The 14,562-nt window shown below is 58.4% G+C and overlaps 1 protein-coding gene across 3 annotated transcripts in view; it reads right to left on the minus strand.

Moving 5' to 3' along the window:
• Positions 1-14,562, minus strand: part of LOC138774461 (cullin-9-like) — an 88,934-nt gene that overhangs the window by 48,986 nt on the left and 25,386 nt on the right. For 2 of the 3 annotated variants that reach the window (XM_069955352.1, XM_069955353.1), the window contains exons 6-12: positions 13,597-13,748; positions 12,075-13,182; positions 5,851-6,025; positions 5,410-5,617; positions 5,144-5,334; positions 4,847-5,070; positions 2,711-2,948 (exon numbers count right to left, since the gene is read on the minus strand). In XM_069955352.1, coding sequence (XP_069811453.1) covers positions 2,711-2,948; positions 4,847-5,070; positions 5,144-5,334; positions 5,410-5,617; positions 5,851-6,025; positions 12,075-13,182; positions 13,597-13,748 — 2,296 coding nt within the window. The remainder of the gene's footprint in view (positions 1-2,710; positions 2,949-4,846; positions 5,071-5,143; positions 5,335-5,409; positions 5,618-5,850; positions 6,026-12,074; positions 13,183-13,596; positions 13,749-14,562) is intronic. The other variant, XM_069955354.1, reaches the window with a different exon arrangement.

A 14,562-nucleotide genomic window follows, 5' to 3' on the forward strand; every position in this document is an offset into this window, starting at 1 on the left:
CCACATAGAGCGCTGCATTGTAGAGAACACACCCACATAGAGCCCCACATTCTACAGTCCACACCCACATAGAGCCCCGCATTCTACAGACCACACCCACATAGAGCCCTGCATTATACAGACCACACCCACATAGAACCCCACATTGTACAGACCACACCCACGTAGAGCCCCGCATTCTACAGACCACACCCACAGAGCCCTGCATTATACAGACCACACCCACATAGAGCTCCGCATTCTACAGGCCACACTCACATAGAGCCGTATTCTACAGAACACACCCACATAGAGCCCCGCATTATAGAGAACACACCCACATAGAGCTCCGCATTATACAGACCACACCCACATAGACACCCACTCCAGAGTCCCACAGGGGGCCGGCTCTTCCCCTCACACCTGAGACTGGCTCCTCTCTCCAGAGTCCCACCTGGGGCTGGCTCCTCCCCTCCCACCAGGGGCTGGCTCCTCCTGCCCCTCATACCTGGGGCTGACTCCTCCCTCCAGAGTCTCACAGGGGGCCGGCTCCTCCCTCCAGTGTCACACCTGGGGCTGGCTCCTCCCCTCACACCTGGGTCCGACTCCTCTCTCCAAAGTCTCACAGGGGGCCGGCTCCTCCCTCCAGTGTCACACCTGGGGCCGACTCCTCCGTCCAGTGTCACACCTGAGGCCGACTCCTCCGTCCAGTGTCACACCTGAGGCCGCCTTCTCCCTCCCCTCACACCTGGGGCCGACTCTTCCCTCCAGTGTCACACCTGGGGCCGGCTCCTCCCTCCCCTCACACCTGGGGCTGACTTCTCCCTCCAGTGTCACACCTGGGGCCGACTCCTCCCTCCAGTGTCACACCTGGGGCCGGCTCCTCCCTCCCCTCACACCTGGGGCTGACTTCTCCCTCCAGTGTCACACCTGGGGCCGACTCCTCCCTCCAGTGTCACACCTGGGGCCGACTCCTCCCTCCAGTGTCACACCTGGGGCTGGCTCCTCACACCTGGGGCCGGCTCCTCCTGCCCCTCACACCTGGCGCTGACTCCTCCCTCCAGTGTCACACCTGGGGCCGACTCCTCCCTCCAGTGTCACACCTGGGGCCAGCTCCTCCCTCCAGTGTCACACCTGGGGCCAGCTCCTCCCTCCAGTGTCACACCTGGGGCCAGCTCCTCCCTCCAGTGTCACACCTGGGGCCGACTCCTCCCTCCAGTGTCACACCTGGGGCCAGCTCCTCCCTCCAGTGTCACACCTGGGGCCAGCTCCTCCCTCCAGTGTCACACCTGGGGCCAGCTCCTCCCTCCAGTGTCACACCTGGGGCCAGCTCCTCCCTCCAGTGTCACACCTGGGGCCAGCTCCTCCCTCCAGTGTCACACCTGGGGCCAGCTCCTCCCTCCAGTGTCACACCTGGGGCCAGCTCCTCCCTCCAGTGTCACACCTGGGGCCAGCTCCTCCCTCCAGTGTCACACCTGGGGCCAGCTCCTCCCTCCAGTGTCACACCTGGGGCCAGCTCCTCCCTCCAGTGTCACACCTGGGGCCAGCTCCTCCCTCCAGTGTCACACCTGGGGCCAGCTCCTCCCTCCAGTGTCACACCTGGGGCCAGCTCCTCCCTCCAGTGTCACACCTGGGGCCAGCTCCTCCCTCCAGTGTCACACCTGGGGCCAGCTCCTCCCTCCAGCGTCACACCTGGGGCCAACTCCTCCCTCCAGTGTCACACCTGGGGCCAGCTCCTCCCTCCAGCGTCACACCTGGGGCCAGCTCCTCCCTCCAGCGTCACACCTGGGGCCAGCTCCTCCCTCCAGCGTCACACCTGGGGCCGACTCCTCCCTCCAGCGTCACACCTGGGGCCGACTCCTCCCTCCAGCGTCACACCTGGGGCCGACTCCTCCCTCCAGCGTCCCACCTGGGGCTGGCTCCTCCTGCCCCTCACACCTGGGGCCGACTCCTCCCTCCAGAGTCTCACAGGGGGCCGGCTCCTCCCTCCAGTGTAGGGTAAATCAGTGTTGCACACCTCTCGTTTTTAGGTTGGTGCTCAGTGGGTTATGGTTCTTCAACCATGCACATCCATAAGATTTGGCTCCTCCCTCCAGTGTCACACCTGGGGCCGGCTCCTCCCTCCAGAGTCTCACAGGGGACCGGCTCCTCCCTCCAGTGTCACACCTGGGGCCGGCTCCTCCCTCCCCTCACACCTGGGGCCGGCTCCTCCCTCCCATCACACCTGGGGCTGGCTCCTCTCTCCAGTGTCACACCTGGGACGGCTTCTCCCCTCACACCTGGTGCTGGCTCCTCCCTCCCATCACACCTGGGGCCAACTCCTCCCTCCAGTGTCACACCTGGGGTCGGCTCCTTCCTCTCCTCACACCTGTGGACGGCTCCTCCCTCTCCTCACACCTGGGGCCGGCTCCTCCCTCTCCTCACACCTGGGGCCGGCTCCTCTTTCTCCTCACACCTGGGGCCGGCTCCTCCCTCTCCTCACACCTGGGGCCGGCTCCTCCCTACCATCACACCTGGGGCCGGCACCTCCCTCTTCTCACACCTGGGGCCGGCTCCTCCCTCTCCTCACACCTGGGGCCGGCTCCTCCCTCTCCTCACACCTGGGGCCGGCTCCTCCCTCCCATCACACCTGGGGCCGGCTCCTTCCTCCCATCACACCTGGGGCCGGCTCCTCCCTCCAGTGTCCCAGCCGGGGCCAGCTCCTCCCTCCCCTCGCCCGTGGGGCCCTCACCTGTAGATGCAGAGCTGGAGCGCTTTCTCTTGGCGGAGTTGCTCCAGGCTGGAGAGAAGCTGCAGAAAGAAGTCGGGGTCTGTGAGGATCTGAGAGACGTCACACGGCAGAGAGAAGGCGTCATCACAGACACATCGCTCCAGAGATGGCAGGAGCTCCCGAGACAGTCGCACGTCCTGCAGAGCGCTGAGCAACGACGCCACATCCATGTCCTGCAGGGCCTGCACTGGGGCCACATCTGAAAGGGCCACACTAAGTCACATGCCACTGCACATACAAGGAGGGAGAAGCAAGGGGCAGGTTGAGGTGATGGACCATAGCAGATAATAAGCAGGGGGAAAGAACGGGCACTAGGAGGATGGTGCTGCACCCGGGGGGGCTGGATGACAAGGAGGAGGATAAGGCAGCTCAGGAGGGGTGATTATCAGAAGGAGAGAAAGCACAGAAAGGGGTGTTATGAGGGGTAGGAGAAGGTGATGAGCAGAAGACAACAGTAGAGAAAGCAAAGGAGGAGATCATGAGCAGGAGGCAGCACAGGAGGAGACAATAAGCAGGAGGCAGCACAGGAGGAGACGATAAGCAGGAGGCAGCACAGGAGGAGACGATAAGCAGGAGGCAGCACAGGAGGAGACGATAAGCAGGAGGCAGCACAGGAAGAGACGATAAGCAGGAGGCAGCACAGGAGGAGACGATAAGCAGGAGGCAGCACAGGAGGAGACGGTAAGCAGGAGGCAGCACAGGAGGAGACGATAAGCAGGAGGCAGCACAGGAGGAGACGATAAGCAGGAGGCAGCACAGGAGGAGACGGTAAGCAGGAGGCAGCACAGGAGGAGACGATAAGCAGGAGGCAGCACAGGAGGAGACGATAAGCAGGAGGCAGCACAGGAGGAGACGATAAGCAGGAAGAAGCACAGGAGGAGACGATAAGCAGGAGGCAGCACAGGAGGAGACGGTAAGCAGGAGGCAGCACAGGAGGAGACGATAAGCAGGAAGAAGCACAGGAGGAGACGATAAGCAGGAGGCAGCACAGGAGGAGACGGTAAGCAGGAGGCAGCACAGGAGGAGACGATAAGCAGGAAGAAGCACAGGAGGAGACGATAAGCAGGAGGCAGCACAGGAGGAGACGATAAGCAGGAGGCAGCACAGGAGGAGACGATAAGCAGGAGGAGACGATAAGCAGGAGGCAGCACAGGAGTAGACGATAAGCAGGAGGCAGCACAGGAGGAGACGATAAGCAGGAGGAGACGATAAGCAGGAGGCAGCACAGGAGGAGACGATAAGCAGGAGGCTGCACAGGAGGAGACGATAAGCAGGAGGCAGCACAGGAGGAGACGATAAGTAGGAGGCAGCACAGGAGGAGACGATAAGCAGGAGGCTGCACAGGAGGAGACGGTAAGCAGGAGGCTGCACAGGAGGAGACGATAAGCAGGAGGCAGCACAGGAGGAGACGATAAGCAGAACGCAGCACAGGAGGAGACGGTAAGCAGGAGGCAGCACAGGAGGAGGTGATGAGCAGGAGGAGGCAGCAGAGGAGGAGGCGATGAGCAGGAGGAGGCAGCACAGGAGGAGGTGATGAGCAGGAGGAGGCAGCAGAGGAGGAGGCGATGAGCAGGAGGAGGCAGCACAGGAGGAGGTGATGAGCAGGAGGAGGCAGCAGAGGAGGAGGCGATGAGCAGGAGGAGGCAGCACAGGAGGAGGTGATGAGCAGGAGGAGGCAGTACCAGAAAGGATGATGGAGGGTGGGCTGGATAGAGAGTGAGGTTCCACCAGGTTGGGAGGAGGCACATATATTTCATTATTAGGGTGCGTGAACATGTCAATTCTTTCGGCGGAATGCGGTATCCGCCCATGCATAGAATAGTGTCTATGGCACGGGCGGAAATGCGCGCCGACATGTGCGGGTACGAGCGACGGAATCCGCCACAGGTCATACGCGCGGATTCTGTAGTGTGCAGGGTCCCCTGTGGCTGCAGGCAAACACCTCACATTCTATATTCCACATCTCCAATGGGTGACTAATCTACAGCATACCAGGGCAGACATTAACCAATAAGGGCCGACATCTAACCAGGGGCCACATGCACCCCATGTCCTCACCCCTCTGATCTCAGGTGACCCTGAGGATAATGACCGCACCTGAGTGGTGGATGGACTGTGTACCGACGCTCAGTTGTGACAGGCAGTTGCGCAAGATCGGTGACAGCAACCGCCACTGTGCAGCAGACATGGAGTTGCTGTTCCTGGTGAAGCTGTGTAGGACAGCGGGCAGCTCCACCCCGGACAGCTGCTCAGACAGCGCTTCATGGTTGTCGGTCAGCATTCGGATGACCAGCAGGCCGTTGTACACAGAGCTGAAGCACCTGGAAGGCAGAAGTTGATGAGGTGGTGGTGGGTGGAGGTCAGGCTGGTGACGTCCCGGCTCGGGGCCCTTACCCCTCGGTGCTCTGCAGCTTGCTGATGGCCCCGGGGATGGCCCTCAGAAGACTGGTGGCGCTCCCACTGGCAGCTGATCCAATGCTGGAGAAGATTTCCTTCATCACCTGGGTGTCTCCGGGATTCAGGGTGTAGCGGCGGGAGCTTCCCCGCAGATCACAGCTCCCCACCCCGGTCAGCACCTTCAGAACCTGCCAGAGACAGAGCGCAGGTTACAAGATGGCGGCAGCAAACCATTGGCAGAACAGCAAAGGGCAGATATTTACCGCAAGGCCGATATGCTGGATGGCAGCCGAGGAGTGATGCTTCTGCATACAGCCCAGCACTGCCCGCACCCCGCCTTCCGTGGCAAAAGGCACCCGCCAGTCATACTTGGACATGAGCACATAGGTGACCTGCAGACATGTGACCACCACCAGCCGATCCTTCATCTGAGACACCAACAGCTCCACCAATGTCTTCAGCATCCGATCACTGCAAGGAAGAATAACCAGCACCATGATATGGATCGTCACCAGCCAACAACAGGGACACCACCCACCAAAGACAGGGCACACTATCAATCAACATCAGACTTCACACCTGCTAACCACGGCAACATCATACACCAATGAGAAGAGACACAATCCATCAAGGACAAATGAGCCACCAACCACAAGGACACCCCTCACCAGAGATGGGGACATTACCCGCCAACATCTTCTTACCTTAGTGCAGACTCCTCCTTGGGGCATCTACCTGCCCTGTCACCTGACCTCAATGTTGCAGTAAAGGCAGCATCTTTGTGACTCTGCTCCCACCCATCATGGTAGATGTTACGCGCCAGCAACCAGAAGCTCTCCACCGAAATTTTGACATCTCCTTCCCCCTCACTGCCCGCCTCTAAACAGGGAAGACAAGAAAAAAAGATAACATGATACTGCAGATGGCAGAGGCTCCTTACACTCCATGGGATCCTTAGGCCGTAATCATACAATGTGCTCTGGCTGAGATAAAGAAAAATACATAGACCCATCGTACATCAACACTACACCAGGGGCGGCCATCGTACATCAACACTACACCAGGGGCGGCCATCGTACATCAACACTACACCAGGGGCGGCCATCGTACAGCAACACTACACCAGGGGCGGCCATCGTACATCAACACTACACCGGGGGCGGCCATCGTACATCAACACTACACCAGGGGCGGCCATCGTACATCAACACTACACCAGGGGCGGCCATCGTACAGCAACACTACACCAGGGGCGGCCATCGTACAGCAACACTACACCAGGGCCGCCCCTGGTGTAGTGTTGCTGTACGATGGCCGCCCCTGGTGTAGTGTTGCTGTACGATGGCCGCCCCCGGTGTAGTGTTGATGTACGATGGCCGCCCCTGGTGTAGTGTTGCTGTACGATGGCCGCCCCTGGTGTAGTGTTGCTGTACGATGGCCGCCCCCGGTGTAGTGTTGATGTACGATGGACGCCCCTGGTGTAGTGTTGCTGTATGATGGCCGCCCCTGGTGTAGTGTTGCTGTACGATGGCCGCCCCGGTGTAGTGTTGATGTATGATGGCCGCCCCTGGTGTAGTGTTGCTGTACGATGGCCGCCCCCGGTGTAGTGTTGATGTACGATGGCCGCCCCTGGTGTAGTGTTGCTGTACGATGGCTGCCCCTGGTGTAGTGTTGCTGTACGATGGCCGCCCCCGGTGTAGTGTTGATGTACGATGGACGCCCCTGGTGTAGTGTTGCTGTACGATGGCCGCCCCTGGTGTAGTGTTGCTGTACGATGGCCGCCCCGGTGTAGTGTTGATGTATGATGGCCGCCCCTGGTGTAGTGTTGCTGTACGATGGCCGCCCCCGGTGTAGTGTTGATGTACGATGGACGCCCCTGGTGTAGTGTTGCTGTACGATGGCCGCCCCTGGTGTAGTGTTGCTGTACGATGGCCGCCCCTGGTGTAGTGTTGCTGTACGATGGCCGCCCCCGGTGTAGTGTTGATGTACGATGGCCGCCCCTGGTGTAGTGTTGCTGTACGATGGCCGCCCCTGGTGTAGTGTTGCTGTACGATGGCCGCCCCCGGTGTAGTGTTGATGTACGATGGACGCCCCTGGTGTAGTGTTGATGTACGATGGCCGCCCCTGGTGTAGTGTTGCTGTACGATGGCCGCCCCCGATGTAGTGTTGATGTACGATGGCCGCCCCCGGTGTAGTGTTGCTGTACGATGGCCGCCCCTGGTGTAGTGTTGCTGTACGGTGGCCGCCTCTGGTGTAGTGTTGATGTATGATGGCTGCCCCCAGTGTAGTGTTGCTGTACGATGGCCGCCCCTGGTGTAGTGTTGCTGTACGATGGCCGCCTCTGGTGTAGTGTTGCAGTACGATGGCCGCCCCTGGTGTAGTGTTGATGTATGATGACTGCCTCTGGTGTAGTGTTGCTGTACGATGGCCGCCCCTGGTGTAGTGTTGATGTTCGATGGCCACCCCTGGTGTAGTGTTGCTGTACGATGGCCGCCTCTGGTGTAGTGTTGCTGTACGATGGCCGCCTCTGGTGTAGTGTTGATGTACGATGGCCGCCCCTGGTGTAGTGTTGATGTACAATGGGTTGCTGTACGATGGCTGCCCCTGGTGTAGTGTTGCTGTACGATCGCCGCCCCTGGTGTAGTGTTGCTGTACGATGGCCGCCCCGGTGTAGTGTTGATGTATGATGGATACCCCTGGTGTAGTGTTGATGTATAATGACCGCCCCTGGTGTAGTGTTGATGTAGAATGGGTTGCTGTACGATGGCCGCCCCTGGTGTAGTGTTGCTGTACGATGGCTGCCCCTGGTGTAGTGTTGCTGTACGATCGCCGCCCCTGGTGTCGTGTTGATGTATGATGGCCGCCCCTGGTGTAGTGTTGATGTATGATGGGTTGATGTACGATCCCCACCCCTGGTGTAGTGTTGATGTACGATGGCCGCCCCTGGTGTAGTGTTGCTGTACGATGGCCGCCCCTGGTGTAGTGTTGATGTATGATGGCTGCCCCTGGTGTAGTGTTGATGTATAATGACCGCCCCTGGTGTAGTGTTGCTGTACGATGGCTGCCCCTGGTGTAGTGTTGCTGTACGATCGCCGCCCCTGGTGTCGTGTTGATGTATGATGGCCGCCCCTGGTGTAGTGTTGATGTATGATGGGTTGATGTACGATCCCCACCCCTGGTGTAGTGTTGATGTACGATGGCCGCCCCTGGTGTAGTGTTGCTGTACGATGGCCGCCCCTGGTGTAGTGTTGATGTATGATGGCTGCCCCTGGTGTAGTGTTGATGTATGATGGCCACTCCTGGTGTAGTGTTGATGTACGATGGGTTGATGTGCGATCGCCGCCCCTGGTGAAGTGTTGATGTATGATGGCTGCCCCTGGTGTAGTGTTGCTGTACGATGGCTGCCCCTGGTGTAGTGTTGATGTATGATGGCTGCCCCTGGTGTAGTGTTGCTGTACGATGGCTGCCCCTGGTGTACAGCAACACTACACCAGGGGCAGCTATCGTTCATCAACACTACACCAGGGGCAGCCATCATACACCAACGCTACACCAGGGGCGGCCATCGTACAGCAACACTACACCAGGGGCAGCCATCGTACATCAGCACTACACCAGGGGCGGCCATTGTACAGCAAAACTACACAAGGGGCGGCCATCGTACATCAACACTACACCAGGGTCAGCCATCGTACAGCAACACTACACCAGGGGCGGCCATCGTACATCAACACTACACCAGGGGCGGCCATCGTACAGCAAAACTACACAAGGGGCGGCCATCGTACATCAACACTACACCAGGGGCAGCTATCGTACAGCAACACTATACCAGGGGCGGCCATCGTACATCAACACTACACCAGGCGTGGCCATCGTACAGCAACACTACACCAGGCGTGGCCATCGTACAGCAACACTACACCAGGCGTGGCCATCGTACATCAGCACTACACCAGGGGCGGCCATTGTACAGCAAAACTACACAAGGGGCGGCCATCGTACATCAACACTACACCAGGGTCAGCCATCGTACAGCAACACTACACCAGGGGCGGCCATCGTACATCAACACTACACCAGGGGCGGCCATCGTACATCAACACTACACCAGGGTCAGCCATCGTACAGCAACACTACACCAGGGGCAGCCATCGTACATCAACACTACACCAGGCGTGGCCATCGTACATCAACACTACACCAGGCGCGGCCATCGTACATCAACACTACACCAGGGGCGGCCATCGTACATCAACACTACACCAGGGGCGGCCATCGTACAGCAAAACTACACAAGGGGCGGCCATCGTACATCAACACTACACCAGGGGCAGCTATCGTACAGCAACACTACACCAGGGGCGGCCATCGTACATCAACACTACACCAGGCGTGGCCATCATACAGCAACACTACACCAGGGGCGGCCATCGTACATCATTACTACACCAGGGGCGGCCATCGTACATCAACCCTACACCAGGGGCGGCCATCATACATCAACGCTACACCAGGGGTGGCCATCGTACAGCAACACTACGCCAGGGGCGGCCATCATACATCAACACTACACAAGGGGCAGCCATCGTACATCAACACTACACCGGGGGCGGCCATCGTACAGCAACACTACACCGGGGGCGGCCATCGTACAGCAACACTACACCAGGGGCGGCCATTGTACATCAACACTACACCAGGGGTGGCCATCATACATCAACACTACACCAGGGGCAGCCATCGTACATCAACACTACACCAGGGGCGGCCATCGTTCATCAACACTACACCAGGGGCGGCCATTATACATCAACACTACACCAGGAGCAGCCATCATACATCAACACTACACCAGGGGCAGCCATCGTACATCAACACTACATGAGGGGCAGCCATCATACACCAACGCTACACGAGGGGCAACCATTATACACCTACACTACATTAGGGACGGCCGTCATAAAGCAACAGTACACGAGGGGCGGCCATCATACACTGACACTACACGAGGAGCAGCCATCATACACCAACACTAAACAAGGGACGGCCATCATACACTGACGCTACCCGAGGGACGGCCATCATACACTGACACTACATGAGGGGCGGCCATCATACACCAACACTACACAAGGAACGGCCATCATACACTGACACTACACGAGGTGCGGCCATCATACACTCACACTACACAAGGGGCGGCCATCATACATTGACACTTTACAAGGGGCAGCCATCATACACTCACACTACACAAGGGGCGGCCATCATACACTCACACTACACGAGGGGCGGCCATCATACACTGAGACTACACGAGGGGCGCCCATCATACACTCACACTACACGAGGGGCGGCCATCATACACTCACACTACACGAGGGGCGGCCATCATACACTCACACTACACGAGGGGCGGCCATCATACACTCACACTACACAAGGGGCGGCCATCATACACTCACACTACACAAGGGGCAGCCATCATACACACACACTACAAGAGGACGGCCATCATACACCCACACTAAACGAGGTGCGGCCATCATACTCCTACATTACACAAGGGGCGGCCATCAAACACCAACACTACACGAGGGGCGATCATTATACACTGTCACTACACGAGGGGCGGCCATCATACACTGACACTACACAAGGGGTGGCCATCATACACTGACAATACACAAGGGGTGGCCATCATACACTGACACTACACAAGGTGTGGCCATCATACACCCACACTACACGAGGTGCGGCCATCATACACTCACACTACACGAGGTGCGGCCATCATACACTCACACTACACAAGGTGTGGCCATCATACACCTACACTACACAAGGTGCGGCCATCATACTCCTACTTTACACGAGGGGCAGCTATCATGCTCCTACATTACACAAGGGGCGTCCATCATACACCAACACTACACCAGGGGCGATCATCATACACAGTCACTACACTATGGGCGGCAATCATACACCAACACTACACAAGGGGCGGCCATCATACACCAACACTACACGAAGGGCAGCCATCATACACCAACACTACACGAGGGACGGCCGTCATAAAGCAACAATACACGAGGGGCGGCCATCATACACCCACACTACACGAAGTGCGGCCATCATACTCCTACATTACACAAGGGGCGGCCATCATACACTCACATCACACGAGGGGCAGCCATCATACACTGAGACTACACGAGGGGTGGCCATCATACACTGACAATACACAAGGGGCGGCCATCATACACTGAGACTACACGAGGGGTGCCCATCATACACTCACACTACACGAGGGGCGGCCATCATAAACTCACATTACACGAGGGGCGGCCATCATACACTCACACTACACAAGGGGCAACCATCATACACTCACACTACACGAGGACGGCCATCATACACCCACACTACACGAGGGGCGGCCATCATACACTGAGACTACACAAGGGACGGCCATCATACACTGAGACTACACGAGGGGCGGCCATCATACACTGAGACTACACGAGGGGCGGCCATCATACACTGAGACTACATGAGGGGCGGCCATCATACACTGAGACTACACGAGGGGCGGCCATCATACACTCACACTACACAAGAGGCGGCCATCATACACTGAGACTACACGAGGGGCAGCTGTTATACACTCACACTACACAAGGGGCGGCCATCATACACTGAGCCTACACGAGGGGCAGCCATCATACACTGAGACTACACGAGGGGCGGCCATCATACACTGAGACTACACGAGGGGCGGCCATCATACACTTACACTACACAAGGGGCGGCCATCATACACTGAGACTACACGAGGGGCGGCCATCATACACTCACACTACACTAGGGGCGGCCATCATACACTGATACTAAAGGGGGCGGGGGTTGCGTTGCACACTCTCACCTTCTGTCGCCTGCTCTGAGAGTTCTAGTCCTTCCAGCAGGAGCAGGGTGCTCAGGATCTTTAGGTCTGATTTTCTATCTTCAGCCTCTGGAAGCTCCTGGGCCCTGATCTCAGTGAGACTAGGAGGGGCCCCGGCTGGGTGTGAGGTGCTGATCTCAGTGACACTAGGAGGGGCCCCGGCTGGGTGTGAGGTGCTGATCTCAGTGACACTAGGAGGGGCCCCAGCTGGGTGTGAGGTGCTGATCTCAGTGACACTAGGAGGGGCCCCAGCTGGGTGTGAGGTGCTGATCTCAGTGAGACTAGGAGGGGCCCCGGCTGGGTGTGAGGTGCTGATCTCAGTGAGACTAGGAGGGGCCCCGGCTGGGTGTGAGGTGCTGATCTCAGTGACACTAGGAGGGGCCCCAGCTGGGTCTGAGGTGCTGATCTCAGTGACACTAGGAGGGGCCCCGGCTGGGTGTGAGGTGCTAATCTCAGTGACACTAGGAGGGGCCCCGGCTGGGTGTGAGGTGCTGATCTCAGTGAGACTAGGAGGGGCCCCGGCTGGGTGTGAGGTGCTGATCTCAGTGAGACTAGGAGGGGCCCCGGCTGGATGTGAGGTGCTGATCTCAATGACACTAGGAGGGGCCCCGGCTGGATGTGAAGTGCTGATCTCAGTGAGACTAGGAGGGGCCCCGGCTGGGTGTGAGGTGCTAATCTCAGTGACACTAGGAGGGGCCCCGGCTGGGTGTGAGGTGCTGATCTCAGTGACCCTAGGAGATGCCCCAGCTGGGTGTGAGGTGCTGATCTCAGTGACACTAGGAGGGGCCCCGGCTGGGTGTGAGGTGCTGATCTCAGTGACACTAGGAGATGCCCCAGCTGGGTGTGAGGTGCTGATCTCAGTGACACTAGGAGATGCCCCAGCTGGGTGTGAGGTGCTGATCTCAGTGACACTAGGAAATGCCCCAGGATGCTCTGGTGATTCATGGGATGGACAGAAACGGGTGTAGAGATGGGAGTTTTGGAGGTCATGAAGGAGGCGGCCATGACAGTGATCACCCAAGATCCGGACGACTTCCTGCGCTGTGCTGTCTGTCACTGCCATATGAAGGAGAGTGAGAGTATCCTGCAGCTAAGATAGAAAGAGGAGGTGAGAACAGAGGACAAGGGCAGGAGGAGGAGGAGTCGGCAAGGGCAGAAGGACAGGAGGAGGAGGAGGCGGCAAGGGCAGAAGGACAGGAGGAGGAGGCAAGGGCAGAAGGACAGGGGGGGGAGGAGGAGGAGGAGGCAGCGGCGAGGACAGTAGGAGGTGGAGGTAGGGAGGAGAGAAGGAGAGAAGGACAGGAGGAGGAGATGGGGAGGAGAGGACAAGAGGAGGAGGCGAGGACAGATGGACAGGAGGAAGAAGTGGCCAGGAAAGAAGGACAGGAGGAGGTGACGAAAAGAGAAGGAGGACAGAACAGGAGGAGGCGGTGAGGACAGAAGAACAGGAGGAGGAAAGGACAAGAAGGGGCAAGGACAAGTAAATCTGCCCGTATCGATTCACCGGCTTCTCTGTCCTCTCTCTGACAACCTCCAGCACCTTCTCTTGGTCTTTGAAGTTCAGTTGTTGGATGAAGAAAAGAAGTTCCCACCAATCACCCTGTGAGATGAAGCCCTCCTCTGTTGCGGGGTGTCCCCATCTTAACTTCAAGGTCCCTATACAAGAGAATGAGGGGCCATACATTATTTGTTTCTAGAAAAGTAGGCTGCCCCTGAAGGTTGCAATGTTGGACCCCCCTCCCTCTCTCTGTGGAGGCCCTCAGCTTTCCCATGGTCTCAATGCTGGTAACATATGGGAAACAGATGGCTGATCTCAGAGAGAGCGGCCAAAGATAACACTGCCGGCTAAAGCGCTCAATGCAGTGAAATCCTAGTTCATTGCTCCCTGGGAAACACGAATATACAAAAAAGAATCAGTGGAGCCTCATCTAAGAGTCTCCAAACCCGGAACCAACCAGATATCCCTCCGGGAAGGACCCGGCTAAGGGGGCGGCTCCTGTAGGGAAACCACCAAATCCACCATATTAGGTGGCCCTATAAGTCAGTGTAATGACAAGGGAAGAACCAAGGCCAGGTATCCATCCACAGACAGCTGCCCCAGGGGGTCCATCCACAGACAGCTGCCCCAGGGGGTCCATGCACAGACAGCTGCCCCAGGGGTATCCATCCACAGACAGCTGCCCCAGGGGTGTCCATCCACAGACAGCTGCCCCAGGGGACTCCATCCACATATAGCTGCCCAGGGGTCCATCCACAGACAGCTGCCCCGGGGGGTCGATCCACAGACAGCTGCCCCAGGGGGTCCATCCACAGACAGCTGCCCCGGGGTATCCATCCACAGACAGCTGCCCCAGGGGTGTCCATCCACAGACAGCTGCCCCAGGGGTATCCATCCACAGACAGCTGCCCCGGGGGTCCATCCACAGACAGCTGCCCCAGGGGTATCCATCCACAGACAGCTGCCCCAGGG

Source organism: Dendropsophus ebraccatus, chromosome 15 (genome assembly GCF_027789765.1).
Source record: "Dendropsophus ebraccatus isolate aDenEbr1 chromosome 15, aDenEbr1.pat, whole genome shotgun sequence".
NCBI classification, from domain to species: domain Eukaryota; kingdom Metazoa; phylum Chordata; class Amphibia; order Anura; family Hylidae; genus Dendropsophus; species Dendropsophus ebraccatus.